The sequence below is a fragment of the Macaca thibetana genome, chromosome 1 (genome assembly GCF_024542745.1).
Source record: "Macaca thibetana thibetana isolate TM-01 chromosome 1, ASM2454274v1, whole genome shotgun sequence".
NCBI lineage: Eukaryota > Metazoa > Chordata > Mammalia > Primates > Cercopithecidae > Macaca > Macaca thibetana.
The window spans coordinates 29,918,019-29,945,377 of record NC_065578.1 but is presented as its reverse complement, the minus strand read 5'-3'; the positions used below and the strand labels follow the sequence as shown (position 1 = coordinate 29,945,377).

The window sequence follows — 27,359 nt, the reverse complement described above, 5'->3', positions numbered from 1 at the left end:
AACCATAACACTCTTGTGAGTGGAAGAGGGTGCTATGAATAATTACTTGGTAATGATAGGCCTAAATCAGGACTGTCGTGGGCAAATCAGCATGTGTGGCCACTTTACCAAGAAGATTCTGTTTTTAACCAGCGAGATTAAATGGCTTCATGGACTCAGAAGTGAGAACTGACTAAAAACAAACAGGATACCTTCGTTTGGATAGGCAGACTAGAAAGTGATTTATAGGATTCAAGAGAAGTCTGAAGTGGGTAGCGTAATAGACTTATTATTCTAGACCTACGAGTGACAACTTTGAGTTTGAAAGAGGCGAGTTTCAAGTCAAAACTATGTTTATATATACACATTGGCATGTGTGTGCGTATCCTGAAGTTTTATACAGTAAGAACTATAGTTGTAGAACTCATTTTCTCAGGTTATATATGAACATCACTTTATAAAAGTTACTGTGACTTTCCTGATTAGTAGGTCCATAATAAGTAGACAGGCGATGGGGTACATTCCCCAACAGTGTTTCCTAGTGACACAATGCCTGGCTTTAAAGACTGGGGGTTAATGCAAAATCTGGAGAGGAGTGTCAGACTCCCAGTTTGATATATGGCTAGAAGGAAGGAACCAATGTTAATTGACCTGGCATTTACCTGCTGGTGTTAATGGTTTTGGGTCCTGTACATACAACCCTGGAAGGTATAGGTATTATTTCGTGTCTGAGGACTTAAATATCTTGCCTAGCCTAGATCATCTTGGATTTGAACAGGTTTAGAATCAAGCATATTTGACTCCAAAGCATGCAGTTTCAGTGTATATCCTGTCACATGATATACTCAGAGTATCTTGAACCAGTCCATTATCAAATCCAGAAATATATATCTTAATTTCTTGGTTTAAAAACAGGTAAACTATGTCATCCCATACTATGTACTAAACAACCTGAACCTGCTAAAATTTTTTTCATAAAGAACCAGATAGTAAATGTTTTAGGTTTTATAGGCCAGATGGTGTCTGTAGTGAATATTCTACTCTGCTGTTGGAAGGCAACCACAGACAAAATGTAAATGAGTGAATATGTAGCTATCTTCTAATAAAACTTTATTTATAAAAATAAATGGGCCGGGCACGGTGGCTCACATCTGTAAGCCCAGCACTTTGGGAGGCCGAGATAGACAGATCACTTGAGGTCAGGAGTTCAAGACCAGCCTGGCCAACATAGTGAAACCCCACCTCTACCAAAAAATACAAAAATTAGCCAGGCATGGTGGTGCGTGCCTGTAGTCCTACCTACTTGGGAGGCTGAGGTGGAAGAATTGCTTGAACCTGGGAGATAGGCTGCAGTGAGCTGAGATCATGCCACTGCACTCCAGCCTGAGCAACAGAGTAAGACCCTGTTTCAAAATAAGTTAAGATAAAATCAAATAAAAAGCTGTGGTTCCTTGGTGCGTGGAAATGGAGCCGGAAGTGTTACTTTCATGCATAATACCTTTCCTTTCTAAAGTATCAGCAATTTAATGTAATACTACCTCTTAATTCATGTTTTCCCTTTGAAGAAGGAAATAACTATTAGTGTGAGTTATTTCTTGTCAAATGACTTGTTGCCTTCCTAGTTTTATGTTTAACGTAACTTCTCCTTGGAAACATTCACCTTGTTTACGCAGTTTCTTTGTGTACATTTGCATTAGACTTGTGTTGTGTGTAGTACATGTTTCATATATGCCATTCCTGAGGAACTCTTTGTCTCAATTAGTACAGCTTTGCCTCCGCTCAGTCTGTTTCCTTGAGAAAATAGAGGTGTGCTACTTGGTTTCTAACGATCTCCATAAAGAGGCCTTAAAGACGTTTTAGTATAAGAAACTTAACATTTCTTTCTGGCCCACACCTAATATAGCTTCTGTGGTTAATACTGCTTCACTGCTGCCACCAGCCATCAGCAGTGACGAGCAGCCATACTAAGCATTTTATATTCATTGTGTTGAATACTCAAAAGAACTCTTCACCCCTTAAAACTCAGCATGTCTTAATGAATGTTGCTTAATGATACCAACCACAAAGCTAGTGTTTGAATGCGCATACCAGCCTGTATCTCTTGTGGATCTTTTCCCCATCTTGTCGTTTTTACACTTTGTCCCAGTAGGCAGATATGTGTTAGTATCGTCTAACAAAATCAGTGACCTGTTTAGTAATTTTTCGTATTATTTATTTAAAAATCACTTACTCAGTGACCTGTTTAGTAATTTTTCCTATTATTTATTTAAAAATCACTTACTGAGTGGCGTGGTTTTTCATTACTGATTGTTTAAAGTTCAGACTAAAAACAAACCTTTTTGAGTTCTATTCCCCACCCCCGTTTTTATTGTTTGAGACAGGATCTTGCTCTGTTGCCCAGACTGGAATGCAGTGGTGCTATCATAGCCCACTGTAACCTCAAACTCTTGGGCTCAAAGGATCTTTCCACTCCAGCATCCCAAGTAGCTGGTACTATAAGCACACACCACCACACCTGGCTAATTAAAATAATGTTTTTTTGTAGAAACTAAGTCTTGCTATGTTGGTCAGGGTGTCTTGAACTCTGGGCCTCCAGTGATCCTCTTGCCTTGGCCTCTGAAAGCACTAGGATTACAGGTGTGAGCTACTGTTCCTGGCTCCTTTTTTTCTTTATTTTATTTTATTTATTTTTTTGAGATGAGTTTCACTCTGTGGCCCAGGTTGGAATGCAGTGGCATGATCTTGGCTCACTCCAACTTCTGCCTCCCGGTTCAAGAGATTCTCTTGCCTCAGTCTCCTGTGTAGCTGGGAATGCAGGCACGTGCCACCACGCCCAGCTAATTTTTTATTTTTAGTAGAGATGAGGTTTAACCATGTTGGCCAGGCTGGTCCCTTTTTTTCATTTTTAAAATGTTGTCTTTTAAAATGCAGTAGTTTTTTATTTTGATGGGGTTCAATTTATCTTGGTTTTGAAATAGTATCGAAGAAATCTTTGCCTAACTCAAACTCTTGGGGGAATATTTTCTCATGTTTTGCTCTAAAAAAAATTTATTGTTTTATCTCTTAAATATAAGTCTGATCCATTTTGAGTTAATTTTGGGTGTCAGGTCAGGGTTCATCTTTTTGCACATGCATTTCTAGTTGTCCTAGCACCATTTTCCTTCGTAATTTTGGTGTACAGGTCTTGCACTGTTTCTGTTAAATTTATTCCTAATTGCATATATTTTTGATGCTATTATAAATAGAATTGTGTTCTGGTTTTATCTTTCGATCGACTGTTGCTTGCTTATAGAAATACAATTGGTTTTTGTATGTTGATCTTATATACTGCGGCCTCGCTGTAGTCATTTATTATTAGTTCTAATGGTTTTTGGGTGGAATCTGTAGGATTTTCTACATATAAGATTATATCATCTAAGAATAAAAGCCATTTTCCAATCTGGATTACGTTTCTTTTTCTTGTCTGATTGCGCTGTGTAGAACCTCCAGTACAGGTTAAAATCCCAAATCAAAATTCTGAAATGCTGAGTTTTTGGAGTGTCAACAAAGTCTTTGTTGAAAGTCAACAAAGCTCAAAGGAAATGCTCTAGAATTTTTGATTCTCATATTAGGATGCTCAGCTGGTAAATATAATGCAAGTATTCCAAAATCTGAAAGACTTTAAAGTCTGAAGCACTTCTGGTCCCAAGTATTTTGGATAAAGGGTGCTCGACCTGGACAGTGTTAAATGGAAGAAGTAAGAGCACACATCCTTCCCTTGTTCCTGATCTTTTTTTTTTTTTTTTGAGATGGAGTCTCGCTTTGTCGCCCAGGCTGGAGTGCAGTGGCCGGATCTCAGCTCACTGCAAGCTCCGCCTCCCGGGTTTACGCCATTCTCCTGCCTCAGCCTCCTGAGTAGCTGGGACTACAGGTGCCCGCCACCACGCTCAGCTAGTTTTTTTGTATTTCTTTTAGTAGAGACGGGGTTTCACCATGTTAGCCAGGATGGTCTTGATCTCCTGACCTCGTGATCCGCCCGTCTTGGCCTCCCAAAGTGCTGGGATTACAGGCTTGAGCCACCGTGCCCGGCCTGTTCCTGAACCTGGCGGGAGCTGGGGGTAAAGCATTTTATCTTTTACCATTAAGCATAATCTAATACATTAAGCATAATCTAAAACAGTTGGTTTTTAGTAGATGCCCTTTATTAGGTTGAGAAAGTTTCCTTCTAGCCTAAGTTTGTTGTGAGTTTTTGTTGTGAATGGGTTTTAGTTTTTGTCAAGTGTTTTTTCTGCCTTTTTTTTTTTTTTTTTTTTTTTTTTTTTTGAGATGGAATCTTGCTCTGTCGCCCAGGCTGGAGTGCAGTGGTGCAATCTCAGCTCACTGCAACCCCTGCTTCCCAGGTTCATGCCATTCTCCTGCCTCAGCGTCCCAAGTAGCTGGGACTACAGGCGCCTGTCACCATGCCCGGCTAATTTTTTGTATTTTTAGTAGAGACAGGGTTTCACCGTGTTGGCTAGGATGGTCTCGATCTCTTGACCTCTTGATCTGCCCGCTTTGGCCTCCCAAAGTGCTGGGATTACAGGTGTGCGCCACCTTGCCTGGCTGTTCTTTCTGTATTTGACGATCTTGTGGCTTTTATCCTGTATTCTGTGAATGTGGTATGTTACATTAATTGATTTTCAGATGTTAATCCAACCCTGCATTCCAGATATACATCTTAAATGATGATCATGTGGCTTTTATCCTGTATTCTGTGAAAGTGGTATGTTACATTAATTGATTTTCAGATATTAATCCAACCCTGCATTCCATATATACCCCTTACTTTGGTCATGTTCAATTCGGTGTGTTTGTATTTTTGTTGAGAATTTTTGAATCTGTATTAATGAAGGATGTGTGTTTTTCTTTCTCGTGAGGTATTTGTTGTGGCTTGGTGTCAGGGTGATATTGACCTCATAGCATGAACTTCGAAGTGTAGCATCCCCCTCTATTTTCTAGAAGAGTTTGTGGAGTATCCGCATTATTTCTTTAGACATTTGATAAACTTGACTAGGTAAGGCAGTCTTAACCTGGACATTTATTTGTAGTAAGATTTTTACTTACCCCATTTCTTTACCTCTTATAGGTCTTATGGGTTCAGATTTTTCTTTCTTCTTGAGTCAGTTTTGGTAATTTGTGACTTTCTAGGAATTTGTCCGTTTCATCTAAACTGCCAAATTTGTTAGCATAAAATGCACTATTTTAATAAGTGAAATCTCTCTCAATCTTCCTCTCCCATCTCCCCCATACATGCATATGTACCCATGAATGTGCACATATAAAATATGTTGTGACCCTGAACAAGACAGATGTTGCAATTATTTATTTTATTTGACCTAATTATGTGTTGCATGTCTCAATTTAACAGTATTATTTTTGTAATTATTAATCATAGTTAATAAATACGAATTTTCTTAACTAGATCTGTAACTCTCATTTGTGGTTTATATGTGGTTTACATAGAAAACCTTAAACTCTCACTTATAACGGAAACATCCGTCTCTGGTAAATTCTGCTTCCCATCTCAAAGAGAAAAAAGTAAAGGATGTGGATATGAGTGTCCCCAAAGACTGACTGTAGCAGTTTCACGCCCTGCCTACCCATAGATCTCCTTATCCTACTCCACCCTTTCTCACTCCTCATTTCTTAGAATGCTTCTCCATGCTTATAGTTTTCTGCACAATCCCCAGGCTGTATCATTTAAAAACTCTTAAATATCAAGAGGTAGCAGGTAGTTTTTGTTGACAATACCCAGGCTTTTCATTTGCCCGGGAAGAAAGTGTTATGATTGTTCATTACTTCAGAAATGAAATATATAATAGTAAAAAGGAGCTCAAAAGTTCATAAGCTGTCCAGGGCAAAAGAATCAAAGCATTTATAACTGAAATTTAGTTCTAAACTAAAAAGCATTTAGTTTTATTATCATGATAGAATTATCATCCTCTTAAAATGTATTCTTTCTGTTCTTTATCTTCAGAGTTTTATGTGCCTTTTAGTTTTTTAGGAAAAGCACAGCTCAAACGCAAAATACCTTTATCTGTCCTTGCTTGAAATGAAGGAGAAGTTTCTAAGTTACTGGTCAGTAACCAGTAGTCATGTATGTGTTTAGGTATTTCCCCATTCTGAATTAAAATGGTTATTTTGTGATTTCTCACTTGGTTCTCTGAAGGAGACTTATCAGCTGTAAAACTAACTATGTGACAATTAACGTATTTTGGACTCCTTATTAATCATGCACTTAGATGATCAGTCTTCATGGTTATTTAATTTAGGGCTACCTTGGTGTTGTGTTGGAGAATGAATTGGAGAGAGCTTATTTTTAAAACACATTTTGATGAACATTGTTGCTTCTGGTTGTATTAAACACAGAACTAGATATTGGGGACCATGGGAATTTTTCTTTAAAAGTGGGAAGGCAGGGCTTTGCCCATTAGGCATCTATTAGATCTGTGAGTACAAAAAGCAAGTAAATGAGAACATTCCACGTAGCAAGGGCATGACATACTACATGGCTGCTGGCGGAAATCCCTTATATACAATTATGCAAAATAACTGAAGGGCTTATTAATTTAAATAAAACATTTAAGCCCTTACTGTCTGTGGAAAGTTGTCATAGGACACAGACCTATGAAATCCACCACTGTCCCTTTGAAGCCTTATGAGAAATGTTTCTTTTAAAACAGTTGCAAATTTAAACACTTCCAGAGTGTTGCACCGAAACCCCCAGAGCTATAGTGGTTTGGGTGCAAATACATGTTGGTATTCAGACTATTGTGCATCAGAAAGCAGATTTATGCACATTCGCTATCTAAATGAGATTCAGTCAACAAATACTTACCAATGGCCAAATATTTACTATTTGTCACACATTTTTTTCAAAAACAAGATAATTACAATTTAGAGCAAAAATTTAAGCATTGGCTTGATGTTGAAAGAAGTACTACTTGGCTCAAACAAAATATGTCTGTGAACTGTCAGTTTGCCATTTATAATTTAGTACCTGGGAAAATTTCTCTTCAGAGATGTCTATATTTCTTAGTAATAAAAACTGTGTGTATGTGTGTGTGCATGAATGTCCTTGTAGTATATACTTGTCTGACATCTAAGGAGGTAAGAGGCAAAAATCAAAACCTCACAGTAAATGTATTAACCATTTTTGTACGCATATGAACTGTTATTCAGTCTAGTCCTTTGTGTGGATTAGTCATTATGTTTTTGCCAGAAATAACAGAACATCCAACAGAGTGGCTTAAACAATAAGTGCGTTTATTGGCTTATATAACTGGAAGTATAGTGGTAGGGCAGTGTTCAGGGTTGGTTTGTCTCATCGTTAAACATCATTACCAAGGACCTGGCTCCTTTATAATTTACCTTCCATTTCGGTCAGTGACCAGCTTCTTAAAATCCCTTTAAATTGTTTTCAAAACATTGTGTGTTCGCCCCGTGTTCGCCCCATCCCTTCTTCTTTGGCATGTTGCTGTTGCCACACTTTCCCCATACCTGCCAACCTACCCTGTTACCACCTCTTTGCCCATTTCTCCCCAGCCTCAGACAGGTGAGACAGAATTGTTTCTGAAATGGAATAAAGAACAGTCTCTTGGCTGGGTGCTGTGGGCTCATGCCTGTAATCCCAGCACTTTGGGAAGCTGAGATGGGCAGATCTCTTGAGGTCAGGAGTTCAGGATCTGTCTGGCCAACACAGTGAAACCCCATCTCTACTAAAAATACAAAAATTAGCTGGGTGTGGTGGCGCACACCTGTAGTCCCAGCTACTTGGAAGGCTGAGGTGGGAGAATTGCTTCAACCTGGGAGGTGGAGATTGCAGTGAGCCGAGATGGCACCATTGCACTCCAGCCTGGGCGACAGAGCAAGACTCCGTCTCAAAAATAAATAAATAAATAAAAGAACAGTCTTATGACTGCTGTTTTCTGTTCATATTAATCTCCTGACTTACTTTCCTTTTAAAAAAAAATCACTTTTCATTTGAATTCAGAAATACTGTGGAATTTGACAAGAACGTTCTGTAGAACAAGAAAACTTGATGAAACTGAGTCCGAAAATGAATTTCAGACCCCAAAAGGACCCTGACCCTGGAGTTAAGAGCCCTGTTCTGAATTCTGGCCATGACAATTTTGGGTTTTATATCTTTGGATGAACATTTCATCTCTCTGGGCTTAATTTTCTGTTACTTAAATGGGAGTTACAAACTCCTTTTCCAAAATGCCAGTGAGAATTCCAAAGAAAGTGTATATGAAAAACCTTCTAACATAGAATTGGGCTTAGGACAAATCCTCAGTAAATATTTTACAGATTTCAACATTGAGCCATTTTCTTTTGGTGGTTTCATCACTTTGATTGAGACCCAGACTTTTGAAGCTGGGCCCTGGAATTCTGTGAAGTCCAGCCTGGGTATCTTTTTGTGGCTACCATTAAACCCCAAACCAGACATTTATTAAAACTTGTGAAGAGCTGAGAAGTAGTTAATGTTGGATGACTTTTCTCGTGGATTTTTAATTGTTATTCATCTAAACTTTTTGTGGTTTATGTAATATTTCTTACCTACTTTGGCCTTTTTGTTTAAAAGGAGGTGGGGGAAACAACCCCAGAAAGGCTTGACATCTTTTTTCTGTTGCAATCAAAATTAAAAAAATAATAATAATAAAATAAGAACTGTTTTTTTTTTTTTTTTTTTTTTTTTTTTTTTTAAAAGACGGAGTCTTGCTCTGTCGCCCAGGCTGGAGTGCAGTGGCACAATCTCAGCTCACTGCAAGCTCTGCCTCCCAGGTTCACCTTTCTCCTGCCTTAGTCTCCCAAGTAGCTGGGACTACAGGCGCCCCCCACCATGCGCAGCTAATTATTTTTTTTTGTATTTTTTAGTAGAGGCGGGGTTTCACCATGTTAGCCAGGGTGGTCTTGATCTCCCGACCTCATGATCCGCCCACCTCAGCCTCCCAAAGTGCTGGGATTACAGGTGTGAGCCACCGTGCCCGGCCTGTTATTTAAAAGTACTCGTAATTTATTATGCTGCTATACTTGTTTTTTTGGAGACAAGATCTTGCTCTGTTTTCCAGACTGAAATGGAGTGGTGCGATCATGGCTTACTGCAGCCTCGATCTGCTGGGCTCAGGTGATCTTCCTAACTCAACATCCCAAGTAGTTAGGACTACAGGTGTGCATCACCACACCCAGCTAATTTTTTATTTATTTTTATTTTTTTAGAGATGGGTTCTCTCTCTGTTGTCCAGGCTGGTCTCGAACTCTTAGGCTCAAGCTATCCTCCTGCCTCGACCTCCCAAAGTGTTGGGGTTATGGACATCAGCCACTGCACCTGGCCTGTTGTATGTTTTGATATGCCTTTTGGTCATATGTTTATTTTATCTGTCTAGAGATTCGCAATTATTCTCTTGTCACCCGTCAAAACAGCATTATCAATGGCATGAAGGTTGTTGAAACTACGGTCATTTCAGGCTGTGTCACAATAGAAATTGTTAAGAGCTGTCCATTTGTAATGACAACTCGAAAATTTTTCGTTTTTAAGGTATCTGCTATCTTCTACTCATTATGTCTCATTCATGGCCTGGAATGTCTTAGTGATTTTCACACTTCTATTTAGTGGCAAAATCATTCCTTCAAAGAAAGCTTTTTCACGGGGTGCTCTGTATAAAACAGACCAATCTGGGTGCCTGATTTTTTAGAGTGGGTTTCAGATGGAAATGGGGGTTATTCAAGAATGAAAGGCATCTCCGCAGATCTCAGAATGGAAAACCACTCAAGTCTGAGTGTGTTTTGCATTTTCTGAGCTTTTATTGCTGGTACTCAGGTGCTGGGTTCACCTGGTTGGCATATTTCTCCCTCATTTCATTACTAGGGGCCATGCTAACTATTGCTGCAGTCTTACTAGCAGTCTGCCATCAACGGTAAAAGCATTCCCATCTCAATCTTTGTGCAGAAGTTTCCTTCCAGGTTGTTGAGTTGACCTACGAAAGTCATGACGCTAATAGAATTGTCTTAACACAAAAACAACAGCATTGAAGAAATCAGAAATGGTGCAGGCTTTCGGGTGTGGGAATGCTTTTTCCTCTCTTGAATGAAGTTTCTTAAGAATGGTCTTAAGTTCTCCTGCTCTGTAACCAACAGGAGGACTCACGAACGGCAGTGGAAGATACATCTCTGCTGCTCCAGGCGCTGAAGCCAAGTACCGCAGTGCAAGCAGCGCCTCCAGCCTCTTCAGCCCGAGCAGCACTCTTTTCTCTTCCTCTCGTTTGCGATATGGAATGTCTGATGTCATGCCTTCTGGCAGGAGCAGGCTTTTGGAAGATTTTCGAAACAACCGGTACCCCAATTTACAACTGCGGGAGATTGCTGGACATATAATGGAATTTTCCCAAGACCAGCATGGGTCCAGGTGAGTACTTGACTTTGGCACTTTAAGGTAACCAAAATTTTAATGCCTTAACTGTCTTGGCTCAGATGGGTATCTACTGAAATAAAATGCCATATAGTAATTTTTTTAAAAGCATGCCTCTTAGTTTGCATCACATTATTTCATAGGGATTTAAGAAACAAACATGAAAACAAAGACGTACATATACTTTGGCTGCTTTAAACATTATGAAGAATCTTTTGCTCTCGAAGAGATGCTATTCAAATACAAGTTTGATCTAGGGTGCTTAGGAGTAAGACAGCTCTACCACCTTTCTTTGTTGTTCCACTCTGTAGAAGTGACAGTCTACGTAGAGATGAGAGAAGAAACTATTATAGAAGACAGAATTTGGTTTGTGTTACCCCTTCCTGTTGGGCTGCTGCAGTGGGCTTCACAGAAAGCGAATCTGGTCCTGGGGATAGAGCATAATTATTGTGACAACACCATCCTTCTTTCCCATTTCTGTTTCTGTTTCTTTCTTTTGACTGTGTCCAGTGAAACAGTTTCTACAGAAGCTACCTCCTCCTTAAGTTCTGCCAGCTTGCTACTGGGCCAATATTTCTCATATTTGAATTCTATAGGCTAGATTGAGAGGCAACATGATTTTCCTGATACTGGTCATCTGGACTAAAAAAAGGCAGACTGCTACTACTTTGGAAGATAATGAATACTGTTTTGTTTTCGTTTTTTGTTTTATTTTGTTTTGTTTTGTTTTTTGAGACAGAGTGTCTCTCTGTCGCCCAGGCTGGAGTGCAGTGGCGCAATCTCGGCTCACTGCAAGCTCCGCCTCCCGGGTTCATGCCATTCTCCTGCCTCAGCCTCCTGAGTAGCTGATAGATGCTGTTTTATATGAAAATAAGTTAAAGAATATAGTAAGGACTGTAAGCTTTGAGTTCATTGATGTGAGGCTGGTTTCTAAAGGAAAAAGTCAAGTAGGGTACATGTTGTGTTATGTCTCCCTCCACCCCTCCTCTCTTCCTGCACCCCTGCCCCCCCACCCCCTTTTCATCTCCTCCCACCTTGCACATAAATAAGATTCAGTAGACATGCCCTACTGGAATGAAATATACCATCATTTATATGTAATTTTCAAAGCTCAATTAAGTTAGGGCCTTCTTCCTCTATTTAAAAATTATTCAGGGGAGTTCAGGTGATTCATTCAAATAAAGTTTGGTTTATTGTGTGCATGTGTGTGCACACATGCTCACTCACATTTCAGAATGGATGCAGTCTACAAACCGAGGTTCTCTGACATATCTCCAGGTCTTCCTTCAGTGCTGTGATTGCCCTTTTTACTTTGTGCTTCAGATTCATACAGCTGAAACTCGAGCGTGCCACACCAGCTGAGCGCCAGCTTGTCTTCAATGAAATCCTCCAGGCTGCTTACCAACTCATGGTAGATGTGTTTGGAAATTACGTCATTCAGAAGTTCTTTGAAGTAAGCCTTTGTTCTTTCTATCCTTTGACTTCAGAGAATCTGCAGAGCATTTTGATTTTCATTAGCCTTTTTAAGAATAGCAGTCCCATTCCAGTCTTCAGAATGAAGGGTGAGTAGTCTTTTTGAAGAGCTTTTTAGTGTTTTTCCAATTCATTAGAAGCAGTCTGTCTATTCTGTATGGTTTAAATACCCAAGCAGATAATGCCAGTCTGTTTTGGAAATGTGTTTGGAAAACTGGTGTCCCCATTTAGGACCCAGCACATTATTTCAGATGGTGTCAATGGTTTCACAAAACATGTCACTTAAAGAGGAAATAATCCCTGTAAAGTAGTTTTAGCAAGATCACAATAAAATATTGCCAAAAACAAATTTTTCTAAGGTTCTTAAGAGAATTGTCTTTGGACACCAACTCCAGTATGTTTCATTATCAGCTAGGGTCACAAGAATTGTTCAATGCTGCTTCTTGGCTGATCGTTTGGCCTTGATTTCTTGTTTTACTTCTGTTAATTTGAATAACGTTCACTTTTTTTTTATCATTGTCTTTGGAAAGAACGAGATTGTTAGGTTAATGTCTTTTTCCTCTAATAAAGCAAAATTTCAGAGAGGCAGGGATTTTTTTGCTTACCATTATAGTCCTTATTATCTGGTCTTGGCAACCCTAAGTTATAGATGCAGAATGGCACAAAACTTCGAGATGAGGAGGAGTCTAGTGTGGGGAGGAAAATGCTGGAATTCTGCACATTACCTACCACAAAACACATTTGTAAACGTCTTAACATCTCATTCAGTTTGATTTGTATGAAGATGAAAAAATGACGTACTCAAGTGTTACCTTCCCAAGTTTTTTCATGAAGACTTATGGTTTTTCACCCTGAATTCTTCAACTTTAGACTAAGAAACCAATCTAAACATGATTTGTATTTTTGATTTTAGAATGACTTTGCACTGCCATTTTGTTACATATATAAAAATACTGAGCTCTCTAGTTCTGGAGGCTGATGTACCTTGGGGTGACAAAATATACAATGGATTATAGCCACATGATTTGGACCAAGCTTGAGAACTTCTCTGGATCTTAGTTCCCCTTGGGAGAATGAGGAGGTTGGATGGGCTGATAATTCATAACGTCTCCTCCAATCTCATGATTATGTGATTCAAATGAAAATAAAAAGCCAAGGATGTAAAATCATTCTAAGTAGAATTTTAACATAGTGTAGTCTTACTTCTTGATTGTGCTGATTTTCCCCTCCCAACTCTGTTACTTTGTGTAAATAGGAGGGAAAAAAAAAAAATCAATTCTGTTAATGATGTAGAATACTACTTCAAAACACTGTATCCATGTGTGCTTTGGCAGTAAGAGAATATGGATTCTTTTTTTTTTTTTTTGGACACACAGTCTCACTCTATGGGGCAGGCTGGAGTGTGGTAGTGCTTTCTCAGCTCACTGTAATGTAACCTCTGCCTCCTGGGTTGAGGCAATTCTCCTGCCTCAGCCTCCCGAGTAGCTGCGGTTACAGGAGCCTGGCCAATTTTTGTATTTTTAGTAGAGGCAGGGTTTTGCCATGTTGGCCAGGCTGGTCTTGAACTCCTGACCTCAGGTGATCCACCCTCCTTGGCCTCCCAAAGTGCTGGGTTTACAGGTGTGAGCCACTGCACCTGGCCGGATTCATTTAATAGTATGTTTTAATGACAGTTTTGAGGAATTATGTGTTTGCTTAGCAGATATTAATAGTGAAACTACTATTGTTGGGTATCTGAGAAACTTTTTAACATTAAAAAGGGTTACTCATAATTAGAGGCCGAGAACTACTGGCTTGAAGAGACAATGGCTCTTTAAATAAAAGGTTTAGTTAATCACAGGTATCAGGGCTAAAAGAGGTTATGCCAATGGTTGATGCAGAATAATGAATGCTTTGCTTTCTCTGGTTTATTTCCTTCTACTTAAGTAATGGTGTTCACCCACACATTATGTCTAGTTTGGCAGTCTTGAACAGAAGCTGGCTTTGGCAGAACGGATTCGAGGCCATGTCCTGTCGTTGGCACTACAGATGTATGGCTGCCGTGTTATCCAGAAAGCTCTTGAGTTTATTCCTTCAGACCAGCAGGTAATTGTAAGTTTCCCCTTTAACTTTTCTCTTGGTGTTTGATGTTTCTCCATGGTACATGTAGTGAACCCTGTAATTCTGTCAATTTTTAGTTTTCTTTTATGGTTTTGCATTGTTGCTTATGGCTGCCTTTTTGTGCATGGCAAGCATGAACTGTGCAAATAATTTAAATTTATTGTAGATCAAGTATCTTGTATTAAAACCTGTGGTATCCAATACTCTTCCATTGGCTAGAACTTAGCCTTTAATAGGTTCAATTTTACAGGTGGTTTTTTTTTTTTTCCTCCATGAATTAAAGCAGGTAAAATACTAATAAGCCATCATTTTCTCCAACAAGTCAAACTTTCATCCAACCCACCTTCCATATTTTTTTACTCCTTCTCTCCTGTTCTTTCATCCCACCAACATCTATTGAGCAAGGGCCTGCCCAGCGTGGTGCATAGCCTGGTACATTGACCTGAAGCCCACTCTGTGCCAGACTTTATCAGCACAGAGATGACTAACAGCTGATCCCTGCCCGCAGAGTGCAGTCTGGTGGGGAAGAGCCATGGTGGTGAGCAGTGGTGAGGACATGAGAAGGACCCTTCACCCTTCCCAGAGTCCCTGAGGGCCGGCTTTGCAGGAGAAGGCACGGCTAAAGAAGAGTTAGACAGGGAAGAAGGAACAGAAATGAGAATACTTAGGTGCTGTGAGTGGGGAACTGACAGAGAAATCACCTGAACAGGCCCACAGCTTCTCGACAAGTCACGGTGTGGGTCCAGTGAGCACTGCAGACACCACAGGGCCCAGGAAGCAAAACAGACCCACAGGCAGGCTATGCTACAGTTGTGTTTGTGCTAGGCAGTGCCTCCAGCCTCTGGTGCTTCTCATCTGAGCCTGCAGCTTTTGGGCTGTGAGCTCACTGAGCCCTTCTCATTTGAGGGGTTGGTTGGCCTTTTGTCTGGCAATGATGACCCACTTACCCTCACTGAGAACAAAGTTCGGTAATGAGAATCTTTGTTGTGGACTCAAGTTCTGAGCCAGACAAGACACCCACCACCCCTGAGTCATAGTAAACCAATCCAGAACACTGCACTGGTGTTGGCAATGGCAGTTAAAGTCTGAAGAAGTCCAAAGTTTTTAAAGTGGTGCGTTTCATAGGTATGTGCCATGATGCTGGTGAAGGGAGAGAGGAATGCTGGAGATAGAGCAGGTCTGGAGTTCATTTATTCAGTGCTTAGTACTGGAGATGTAGCATTAATAAGAAAGTAAAAGTAATTAGAAGCAAGTGTGAAACTATTTTTAATTTTCTTTTAATGTTCAGATCATTGTCAATTTTAATTTTTCTTGGATTTTCATAGATAGTTGAATTTTTCTTCTTTAATTTTCTTGTCTTTCTTTTTTTCTTTCTTTCTTTTTGGAGACAAGGTCTCACTCTGTCACCCAGGCTGGAGTGCAGTGGCATAATTGTGCCTTGCTGCAGCCTCAACCTCCTGAGCTGAAGTGGTCCTCCCATATTAGCTTCCTGAGCAGGTGGAACTACAGGCATGCGCCACTACCCCAGGATAATGTGTGTGTATTTTTGGTAGAGATGGGGGTTTCTACCATGTTGCCCAGGCTGGTCTTGAACCCCTGGACTCGATCGATTTGGCCTCCCAAAGTGCTGGGATTACAGGTGTGAGATACCCCACCCAGCTATTGTTCTTTTCTGTGTTATATTTTTCACATATTTTTTCTGGTCATGTTTCTCTGTGGTGTCTTGTTCTGGGCCTGACTTATGCTTCCTACCATGGATTATTTTACTCTTTCTAGATGCAAGTTTGCCATTTTAGGTAAAACTAACTCATCTTTGTTGGAATTTTTATTTCTTCTGGATCACAGAAATATCCAGAGAAGCCATCTCTCCTTCTTTTTGTTTATAAGTATTCCTTGACTTTATTTTTGTGAAAGCTTCATTGTCATAATTATTTCCACAGTTCCCATCATTCCCATAATTGTATTTTCAGAGTAAATTATTCTCTTCTGGGCCGAGCACAGTGGCTTATGCCTGTAATCCCAGCACTTTGGGAGGCCAAGGTGGGTAGATTGCTAGGGCCCAGGACCAGCCTGCGCAGCATGGTGAAACCCCGTCTCTATAAAAAGTTAGCTGGGCCTGGTGGTGCACTCCTATAGTCTCAGCTGCCTGGGGGGCTGAGGTAGGAGGATTGCTTGAGCCCAGGAGGTTGAGGCTGCAGTGAGCCATGATTGCACCACTGTACTCCAGCCTGGGTGACAGATCCTAAGAAACCCTGTTTCCCAAAAAAAGAAAAAAAAAATTAATTCCCTTCTGACATTTAATCACTGTGTCTCTTGCCTTTTGCTTCTTTAGCCCCTGCCATTGTCATCTTTAATTTCTTTAATTAGATGATAGCTTAGTTGCTTTGAGGTACTCAACATTTTGGGCATTTAAGACATTGCATTCATTAGCATCACTATTTTGACATGATTTGCAGTCTTCTAACATAAATCCACTGGCAACACAGTTTAGCCAATGTACAGAGATTGGAGACAGCAAGGAAATTAGGCAGGAGGCACCAGGTATAGCCATAGTGCAGGCATTTAATTTCAAGATACGTAAGACCTGGGACAGTGAGTTTGGGGGAAGGGCTCCAGTCGAAATCCCAGTGTCTCTCTATATATATATCCTGTCACCATCACCCATTTCCTACTCACAGACTCAGTTTCTGGCCATTTCATCTACTTCCTGTGTTTGCACACTTTTCATTAATTAACTGAGAACCATTCCTGCTGACTCTGCAGTCACTATGGCCTAGTAGTAAGATCATAGGTGTTGGAGTCACAGCTTAGGCTAGAATTGTAATTCTGTCACTTTCTATCCATAGTTTGAAATATGTGACTTAAGCCTCCTCTGTCTCAGTTTCTTTTATATACCAGCAGAGTTGGGGTATTCAGGATAATGTATTGTTGACAGTTTGGTTTACTGACATGGTAGTTTATCATACAGTTCAGCCAGATTGCTTGGGTTTGAATCTTGGGAATCTAGGTCTATAGTTTTGTAAGTCTTTTAATTTGCCTCTTCCTTGGTTTCTCCACCTATGGTGGTGTCCACTCCGTAAGATTGTTAGGAAAATTTAATTAAAACGTGTTACACACTTAGAGGTATGCCTAAGTAAACTCTAGCTTAATTAGTATCATTACTAGGAATACTTTACAGGGTTGTCATAATAAAAACATGATGAATTGTATGTGCAATTCTTTAGTTTGGTTTAGTTTTGTTTTATTTTTAGAGACAGGGTGTTGCTCTGTCATCCAGGCTTCTGGTAGCGTTATCATAGCTCACTGCAGCCTCAAACTCCTGGGCTCAGGTGATCCTCCCACCTCAGCCTCCAGAATAGCTGGGACTGTGGCTGTGTGCCATGTAGAAATTCTTTAATACAGTGTACAAATAGCCCCTGACTTATGATGTTTCAGCTTACAAATGATGTGAAAGCATTATGCTTCGGTAAAAACTGTACTTTGAATATTTTTTATTGTTTTTATTTTTTATTTATATATATGTGTATTAAATAATTTTTTTTTTTTTTTGAGATGGAGTCTCACTCTGTTGCTCAGCTGTAATACAGTGGCACAACTTGGCTCACTGCAACCTCCGCCTCCCTGGTTCAAGAAATTCTTCTGCCTCAATCTCCCGAGTAGCTGAGTTTACAGACGTGCACCACCATGCCCGGCTAATTTTTGTGTTTTTAGTAGAGATGGGGTTTCACCATCTTGGCCAGGCTGGTCTTGAACTCGTGACCTTGTGATCTGCCCGCCTAGGCCTCCCAAATGCTGGGATTACAGGAATGATGAGCCAGTGTGTCTGGCCTATAATTTTTTTTTTTTTTAATTATAAAACAGGCTCTGTGTTAGATAATTTTGTCTAACTCTAGGGTACTGTAAGTGCTCTGAGCATTTCTGAGGGCCTAGGATTAGCTATGATGTTCTGTAAATTAGGGATATTTAAATGCATTTTTTAGTTAATGATGAAAACTTATAATAGGTTTATTGGAATGTAATTCTTTCGTAAGTTAAGGAGTATCTGTTCCTGATGTAGGCTGCTTTGTATTTGAAGATGTCTACGCTTTATATTTCTTTTAAGCTCTAAGAGTTGGCCGGGTGCGGTGGCTCACACCTGTAATTCCAGCACTTTGGGAGGCCGAAGAGGGCAGATCTCCTGAGGTCAGGAGTTTGAGACAGCCTGACCAACATGGCAAAACCCCGTCTCTACTAAAAATACAAAAATTAGCCAGGTGTGGTGGTTCACACCTGTAATCCCAGCTACTTGGGAGGCTGAGATAGGAGAATTGCTTGAACCTGAGAGGCGGAGGTTGCAGTGAGCTGAGATCGTGCCACTGCTGTACTCTAGCCTGGGTGACAGAGCAAGACTCCGTCTCAAAAAAAAAAAAAAAGCACTCTTAAAAGGCTTTTCTTTGTTTTTTGTTTTTACCGGTGTGAGATCTTTTTGGTTACTGGTTATTGGTACAGTAAATTTATTGTTGGAAATTTTACTGTAAATTTGCTAATGTATGAAAAGACTCAGGTCCTCATTTGTTTCCCTGTTTGTTGTCATTGTTCCACAGTTGCTATTCCACTTTAGTCATCACAGATTCTCTGTTCAGTAGTGCTTTCATGTTTGGTGAAAAGAATATTCTTTGTCCACATGTTTGCTTGCTGTGATTCTGGTGGTGCTTTCTTTGTCTCCAATAGAATGAGATGGTTCGGGAACTAGATGGCCATGTCTTGAAGTGTGTGAAAGATCAGAATGGCAATCACGTGGTTCAGAAATGCATTGAATGTGTACAGCCCCAGTCTTTGCAATTTATCATCGATGCTTTTAAAGGACAGGTAAGTGACCCAGGAGAGCAATAATTGAAACAAATTTATTTCCTTCGTGAGCAGAAAACAGAATAGGATTTGTGGCATGTTGTCAATGTGCTTCATGTACTTTGTGTTTTTGAGACTGGATCCTGCTCTATTGCCCAGGCTGGAGTGCAGTGGCACCATCACGGCTCACTACAGCCTTGAACTGCCAGGTTCAAGCAATCCTCCCACCTCAGCCTCCCAAGTAGCTGGAATTACAGGCACATACCACCACATCTGGCTCATTTTTAAATATTTTGTAGAGACAGCAGCCTCACCATGTTGCCCAGGCTGGTCTTGAATTCGTGCATTCAAGCAATCCACCTGCCTCAACCTCCCGCAGTTGCTGGGATTACAGGCATGAGCCACTGTGCCTGATCTTAATGTACTTTAGACTGCAGTAAAAAGCAATCCTGTATAGTACTGTCAAGTACCTATGTGTTGCCAAGTATCTGGGTCTCTGGGCCTTCTTTCCGTCATTAATGCAGATGTCTGCTCATATTGGGATGAAACACAGTCATTAAGAGTTGTTAAGATGAAATCTCATATTTGAAGAATAAATTATTTCCCTTGGTTAAGTACTATTTATTCTGATATTTCAGTGCTTTCGTTTTAAATTTGGTTTAAAATTCAGGTAATTTATGGAACTAATGTTGTAGGTCATGTGTGAATATATCTTTAAAATAACAAGGTGCTTCTTACTTAAATTTTTTTGGAGGGGATGCAGTCCAGGTTGGTTTGAATTGTATTAAATGACCACATAACCAGAGATAACTTCTAGTTTCTCCTGTTTTCCCGTATGTCAAAAAATCTCTTCTTAGCATCAACTTCCAAGTAAGATTGTTACTTTTATATATAAATAACTTTTTCCGGAATTGCCTCTGAATTGGTTATAGTTTTTTGTTGTTGTTTGTTTTGTTTTTTTGTTTTTGCTTTTTTGCCAAAACACAAAGGTCCTTACAGTCTCCTAAGGTGGATGGGACAGGACAGTAAAATTCAGCTCCCTTTTTGGGTGTGTGAAATTGGTTTTTCTTTAGGGAAGGGGGAAAAATGAAAAAAGCACATAGATTTTCAGGTATAATTGTATGTACTGCAGAGTATAGAGTGATATGTGATGTGTAGTAATCTTTAGGTTTTGCTGTTTGCTCAGTGACCACAGTGGTTGATTACTGACAGCAACCCACGTAGTTATTGGGAGTTTCTGAGTTAATGAAAAAAGGGTAGATCTGTTTACCTTAACATTAAGATGTTACATTTATGGAAGTATACAACAAAAAAGGTAAAACGATTAAGCCACCAGGAGAGAATACTTTCAAGATGAAACTGTCAAAGAATTGATAACTAGAGTGTATAAAGAACCTCTCTGTAATGAAGGAAAACAATACGACGTGATGTAAAAGTGAGCCCAAAACACAAGTTGACTTTTCATAGAAGAAACACAAATTGCCAGTAGACATGAAAAAATACTCAGTTCCATTAGGAACAAGGAAAGTGCAAAATTAAGCCATAAATGATAGACTGTTACTTACCCATCAGTTGCTGTGTGCTGACAGGAAAGAGATACACTGCTGGTGGGAATAGACATTGACACAACCATTTTGGAAAATAATTTAGTATTGTCTTTCAAATTTCAACCTTTGTAATTTCTGTGATCCTGTTGAAATATCTGTACATATATACCACAAGACCTATTTAGACATGTTTAAACACCATTATTCTCTTAAAAGACTTAAGCAACCCAGATAACCATGAGCAGGGGATTGCATTTTCTAAAAATGTCATATACATGGCTGGGCACGGTGGCTCATGCCTGTAATCCCAGCACTTTGGGAGGCTGAGACAGGTGGATCACCTGAGGTCAGTAGTTTGAGACCAGCCTGGCCAACATAGTGAAACCACGTTTTACTAGAAATACAAAAAAATTAGCCAGTGCCTGTAATCCCAGCTACTTGAGAGGGTGAGGCAGAAGAATTGCTTGAACCCAGGAGGCGGAGGTTGCAGTGAGCCGAGATGGTGCTGTTGCACTCCTGCCTAGGCAACAAGAGTGAAACTCTGTCTCCAAAAAAAAATCTCTCATACTCAGCCAATTTCTTTCTGTATACCATGCAGAATAAACTACAGAAACTTACAGTATTGTAAATGAACATGGGAATCATAATGTTGCGTGAAATAAATTAAGTTGCTCCAGACTACAAGTGTAGCATTTTTATAAAGCTAAATTCAAGCAGAACCATACAGTATACTGTTTATCTTTACAGTTGTAAACATAAAGCTACATGTATAAGGTTACACATAAGGCTAGGTGTGTTGGCTCGCACCTGTAAGAATAAGCACTTTGGGAGGCCAAGGTGGGAGGATTGCTTAAGGCTAGGAGTGCAGGAGCAGCCTGGGCAACATAGCGAGTCTCCATCTCTACACACAATTTTTTTTTTTTGAGTAGCCAGATGTGGTGGCAAGTGCCTGTAATCCCAGCAACTTGGGAAGCTGAGGCAGGAGGATGACCTGAGTGCAAGAACTCAAGGCTGCAGTGAGCTGTGATCACCATTGTGCTCCAGCCTGGGTGATAGAGTGAGACCTTGTCTCCAAAACAAAACAAAATCATACAGAAAGCACTGGGTGTGATGACTTACACTTGGCAAGCATCCAGTAAGTGTTAGCTGCTATTATTGCTCTTATTATTGTTCTTGATTACAGTTGTGAGGTGTATGCCATTAAGCTAGGAAGGGCAGAATCTCAAGGGTAGTGTGCTTTTCTGTTGCTCCAAACCCAGCAAAAGAACCTTTTCTTATTGCTGAAAAACATCACTGTTAAATCAAAACATTGCATTCTGGTTGTTCTGGCAGTGTGAAAGCATTCAGGATTTGGTCCCAGTCCTTCCCTTTTCTGTTGTTAGCGCTGTCTTTTGGAGAGGTTGTCAGTCGACACACTTGACTCTTTTAACTAAGTGTGTTCTTCTTGACTTTGACTAGTTATCTGTTTCTTGATGGCTTGGAAAAGTCCTTTTCCACTCTGAATTATGCACATCTATGAATTCCTAAAATAAACAATGAGTTTATTTACACACACACACCTTATTATATGTAGAGAGAACTTAAATGCCATTAAGTTCATTTGTGAAGATTAGTGGGATAATACATATATATATTTATAAACAATACTGAAGCATTGAAGGTGGTGACTGTCATTTTTGCCTCTCATTTGTGTTTGTCTACCCTAGGTATTTGCCTTGTCCACACATCCTTATGGCTGCCGAGTGATTCAGAGAATCCTGGAGCACTGTCTCCCTGACCAGACACTCCCTATTTTAGAGGAGCTTCACCAGCACACAGAGCAACTTGTACAGGTAGTGGAGTTGCCAGTAGAGGAACTGCAAACACCTGTGGGCTCGTCCAGGGCCAGAGTTTGTGTGTTTTGTCAGTGTAGGTTCCAGAAGAGGTTAATGTGTTTAAAATACCCTTAAATCTTGTGGTTGTATTTGTATTCAGAGCAGCTTGGTTTGTGTTTTATGAATATGAGTAGTGAATTGAGCCCTAGCCCTGGAGTCAGGAGATCTGACTTCCAGAACTCTGTCATGTACTTGTGGTGTCACCTTAGGTAGACATTTGATCCCTCTGGGTCTCTGTTTCATAATTGTTAAATGAAATAAGTTGATTTGTTGATTTCTTGTTTTTAGCTTTGATACATTCTCTGCTTATACCACTGATTAAATAATTAGGTATGCCCTTGTTTTTTGTTGGACATAAATATTTCCAGTTTTTCTCTGTTATAAATAGGTGCAGTGAACCATTTGTATATGTGTTTGAGAAAAATGAATATTTATTGTCATAACACTCCTTCCCCTTTTAAGAATGAATATATATATTCAACATATTCTATTGTCTAGACAACATATTCTATTGTCTAGTAATATGTTCCTGTTTTGTAATAATAGAAAAATGTTACTACCTGTTTTAAAAATTGTTGTGTGTTCATTAGTATTCATATAAACCATTATGGTGCTAAAAGAAGGATAGGTCTTAATTAGATATAAGGACTTAGGTAACCCACAGAACTGGCTTTCACATACACTTTATTTCTCTTACTATTTCTCAAACAGGATCAATATGGAAATTATGTAATCCAACATGTATTGGAGCATGGTCGTCCTGAGGATAAAAGCAAAATTGTAGCAGAAATCCGAGGCAATGTACTTGTATTGAGTCAGCACAAATTTGCAAGGTATGTGCTTTGAGTTACAAGGACTATTTCCCAGAAGAGAGGATTAGTAGTATTGAACTATGATTCTATTTTTTACTATTGTCTTTTTTTTTTTGTTTTTTCAGAGTATATGTAGCTTAAAAAGTCAAATAGTCTTGTTACAAAGTATAAACTCTAAGAGGTCCTTTAGTGGGGTTCTTACTCTGATAGAGTCAGCTACTTTGAAATCTGGAGAATATGTTACTAAAGAATGTGAGTGTTGCACTTTGATGAACTGAATATTTTATTAACTTGTTTGTTTGGAATTGTGAAATGTTGTTTACTCAGTTTCCCTTTTTGGCACCTGAAAGAAAGGCAGTTTACCATATGTATATCTATGTACAGGCCTTAGTGTTCTTAGGATCTCTTTTCCAGTCTTCATATTGTGCAAGCTCAAGAATGAAATGCAGTAGTTATTCCCAGGTTGTGAAAGGTGTCTTAGGTCACTTATAAGTAGCAGAGGTTGGAGAAAGAATCTATGGCCCTTCCATGTGGATAGTGGTATGGTCTTCTGAGAAGATACTGTATATGTCCTCCTACTACCTACATAACATAGTATTTTTTGTTTTTGGAATATATTCTTCCCTGGTTTTTAGAATACATTGCAAGGCAGGACTCATACCACCTTAATGTTTTTAATTTGTTTATTTTATTTTTTGAGACAGGGTCACACTCTGTCGCCCAGGCTTGAGTGCAGTGGCATAGTCTCGGCTCACTGCAAACTCCACCTCCCAGGCTCAAGCGATCCTCCTACCTCAGGCTCTTGAGTAGCTGGGACTGCAGGCGCACACCACTGCACCCAGCTACTTTTTGTATTTTTGTAGAGACAGGGTTTCACCATGTTGGCCAGGCTGGTCTTGAACCCCTGGACTTAATCCTCCCACTTTGGCCTCTCAGGGTGCTGGGATTACAGGCACAAGCCACCAGTACCTGACCTCATTCATTTTAAATTTGTTAAATTTTATAACATGTCACAGCATGGAAAAATAGAGAAAAGAAATGAAAGTACCTGTAGATCCAGTGTCTCCATAGCCTAACCATATCAGAGTTATCTCTTATGACTTTATATTGTTTTGTTTTGGGGGGTTCCTTTTGACCAGTTGCCAGGACTGAAGAATGGGGGACAGAATCTCTTGGGTTCTCTTCTTCGGGTCAGTCTCCTGTTTACATTTTTGTTCACGGTATTTAATTTCTCACCCTTGGATGTAGCCTAAGCATTAATTAATATTACAACAAATTCAAAAACAATTTAAAAAAAAGTTTTTATTTTTTTAAGAGACAGAGTCTGTTGCCCTGGCTGGAGTGCAGTGGCGCAATCCTAGCTCACTGCAGCCTAGGATTCCTGGGCTCAAGCAGTCCTCCCACCTCAGCCTACCAAGTAGCTGGGACTGTAGGTGCACACCACCATGTCCAGCTACAGCAGTTACAATTAGTAACTGAGTAGCTACTGTGGGCCCAGTCCTCCCATTGATAACATGTATAAATTGTGGACAGAAATACAAGAACTACCTGAAGACACTAGAGAGTAACCAAAGGGCAGGTGGATACCAGAGAGATGGGGGCTGCCATTTGGAGGAAGAGAATTGCACTGGGGAAATTTCTTATTTCTGATGACCGTCAGCCTTTGATCACTTCCCAGTCTTTTCCATGCTGGGCAGCTAAAGCTGGAATAGGCAATCCTTAGGGCAACCACATCAAAGAGAAATCCTAGAAAGGGAGAGAGCCAGCAGGGGTTCGGGGGAGGCCCAATTTTAACCTTCCCCAAGTCTCGCTGACCCCTGAACCACATTTCCAACTAAGGCTAAAAGAATTGAACTGGGGGCCGGGCGCGGTGGCTCAAGCCTGTAATCCCAGCACTTTGGGAGGCCGAGGCGGGCGGATCACGAGGTCAGGAGATCGAGATCATCCTGGCTGACACGGTGAAACCCCGTCTCTACTAAGAAATACAAAAAAAAAAAACTAGCCGGGCGAGGTGGCGGGCGCCTGTAGTCCCAGCTACTGGGGAGGCTGAGGCAGGAGAATGGCGTGAACCCGGGAGGCGGAGCTTGCAGTGAGCTGAGATCCGGCCACTGCACTCCAGCCTGGGCGGCAGAGCGAGACTCCGTCTCAAAAAAAAAAAAAAAAAAAAAAAAAAAGAATTGAACTGGGATTTCTAGCTGCTGCTTACTGTATGGGAGAAGTTTGTAGTTTGACTATAGCCAAGTTAACTGCACTAAAACAGGAGTGGAGGGCACTTCTCTTTGGTGGAACATAACAGAATTCTGAGTTTCTGTAGCTTGTTACTTGCAGTGTCTATCTGGATAATAGGACAATGTGACCTATACTCAAGAAAAAAGAAATAATAGTCAATGAATAGTCTAAAATGACCCAGTTATTGGACTTAGTAAAGAAGGATCGATTATACAGCAGCTATTTAAATATACTCAGGATGTAAAGGAAAATATGCTTTAGTGAATGAAAAGATAGGAGATTTTTGTAGAAAATTATGAATCTGGCCGGGCGCGGTGGCTCAAGCCTGTAATCCCAACACTTTGGGAGGCCGAGACGGGCGGATCACGAGGTCAGGAGATCGAGACCATCCTGGCTAACACGGTGAAACCCTGCCTCTACTAAAAAATACAAAAAACTAGCCGGGCAAGGTGGTGGGCGCCTGTAGTCCCAGCTACTCGGGAGGCTGAGGCAGGAGAATGGTGTAAACCCGGGGTGGGGAGCTTGCAGTGAGCTGAGATCCGGCCACTGCACTCCAGCCTGGGCGACAGAGCGAGACTCCGTCTCAAAAAAAAAAAAGAAAATTATGAATCTTATCTGTCTGTCTGTCTGTGAGACGGAGTCTCGCTCTCACTCAGGCTGGAGTACAGTGGCGCAATCTTGGCTCACTGCAAGCTCCGCCTCCCAGGTTCACTCCATTCTCCTGCCTCAGCCTCCTGAGTAGCTGGGACTACCGGCACCCACCACCACGCCCGGCTAATTTTTTTGTATTTTTAGTAGAAACGAGGTATCACCATGTTAGCCAGGATGGTCTCGTTCTCCTGACCTCATGATCCACACCTGCCTTGGCCTCCCAAAGTGCTGGGATTACAGGCGTGAGCCACCGTGCCTGGCCGTGAATCTTATTTTAAAAAGAAAAAATAGGGGCTGGGGACAGTAGCTCATACCTGTAATCCCAGCACTTTGGGGGAGGCCAAGGCAGGCAAATCACTTGAGGCCAGGAGTTCCAGACCAGCCTGGTCAACATGCCAAAACCCATCTCTACTGAAAATACAAAAATTAACCAGGCACGGTGGCGCATGCCTGTAGTCCCAGCTACTTGGGAGGCTGAGTCAGGAGAATGGCTTGAACCCAGGAGGTGGAAGTTGCAGTGAGCCAAGATCGTGCCACTGCACACCAGTCTGGGCGACATTGAGACTCTGTCTCAAACAAAAATTTTTTCAAACAGTGGAAAAATTTACTTTGTACTCTGGGTCACCATCAAAAACATCTGGAAGCAGGAACAGTGGCTCATGCCTGTAACCCCAGCATGTTGGAAGGCCGAAGCAGAAGGATTGCTTGAGGCCAAGAGTTCGAGACTAGCCTAGGCAACACAGCAAGATCCTGCCTCTACAAAAATAAAAATAGGGCCGGGTGCAGTGGCTCATGCCTGTAATCCCAGCACTTTGGGAGGCTGAGGCGGGCAGATTGCTTGAGGTCAGGAGTTCGAGACCAGCTTGACCAACATGGTGAAACCCTGTCTCTACTAAAAAAACAAAAAATAGCCAGGTGTCATGGCGGGCACCTGTAATCCCAGGTGCTTGGGAGGCTGAGGCGGGAGAAGAATGATTTGAACCCGGGAGGCGGAGGTTGCAGTGAGCCGAGATCATGGCATTGCACTGCAGCCTGGGTGACAGAAAGAGACAGTGTCTCAAAAATAAAAATAAAATAAAAAATAAATGTCTGAAAGCTACTGATGTATTTTTTTGTTTATTTCTGTTGATCTATTTTTAAGTTCATTGACTCTTCTGTCATCTCTAATCCACTATTAAAGTCATACAGTAAATTTTATTTCAGATGTTTTATTTTTCTTTTCTAAAATTTCTATTTTTCCTGTTTTTTAAAAAAATTATTTATCTGAGGCCAGGCGTGGTGGCTCACGCCTGTAGTCTCAGCACTTTGGGAGGCTGAGGTGGGCAGATAACTTGAGGTCAGGAGTTCGAGACGGAGTCTCACTCTGTCACTCATGCTGGAATGCTTTGGCACAATCTCGGCTCACTGCAACCTCCACCTCCCAGTTCAAGCAATTCTCCTG

At 40.6% G+C, this 27,359-nt stretch overlaps 2 protein-coding genes and 1 non-coding gene across 24 annotated transcripts in view; 2 read left to right on the top strand and 1 right to left on the bottom strand.

Annotated features, from left to right (window-relative positions):
* Nucleotides 1-27,359, bottom strand: part of ZCCHC17 (zinc finger CCHC-type containing 17) — a 1,254,002-nt gene that overhangs the window by 407,259 nt on the left and 819,384 nt on the right. The window lies entirely within an intron of this gene.
* The window catches only part of PUM1 (pumilio RNA binding family member 1), a 137,666-nt gene that overhangs the window by 104,176 nt on the left and 6,131 nt on the right, over nucleotides 1-27,359 (top strand). For 9 of the 13 annotated variants that reach the window (XM_050794617.1, XM_050794607.1, XM_050794600.1 and 6 more), the window contains 6 exons: nucleotides 10,135-10,402; nucleotides 11,729-11,858; nucleotides 13,835-13,969; nucleotides 18,689-18,826; nucleotides 22,059-22,184; nucleotides 22,938-23,059. In XM_050794617.1, the coding sequence (XP_050650574.1) occupies nucleotides 10,135-10,402; nucleotides 11,729-11,858; nucleotides 13,835-13,969; nucleotides 18,689-18,826; nucleotides 22,059-22,184; nucleotides 22,938-23,059 (919 nt within the window). The remainder of the gene's footprint in view (nucleotides 1-10,134; nucleotides 10,403-11,728; nucleotides 11,859-13,834; nucleotides 13,970-18,688; nucleotides 18,827-22,058; nucleotides 22,185-22,937; nucleotides 23,060-27,359) is intronic. The other 4 variants (XM_050794622.1, XM_050794556.1, XM_050794582.1 and 1 more) reach the window with 1 other exon arrangement.
* Nucleotides 14,903-14,987, top strand: LOC126945222 (small nucleolar RNA SNORD103/SNORD85). Its single transcript, XR_007722371.1, has one exon. It is a non-coding gene; the product is annotated as a small nucleolar RNA SNORD103/SNORD85 (small nucleolar RNA).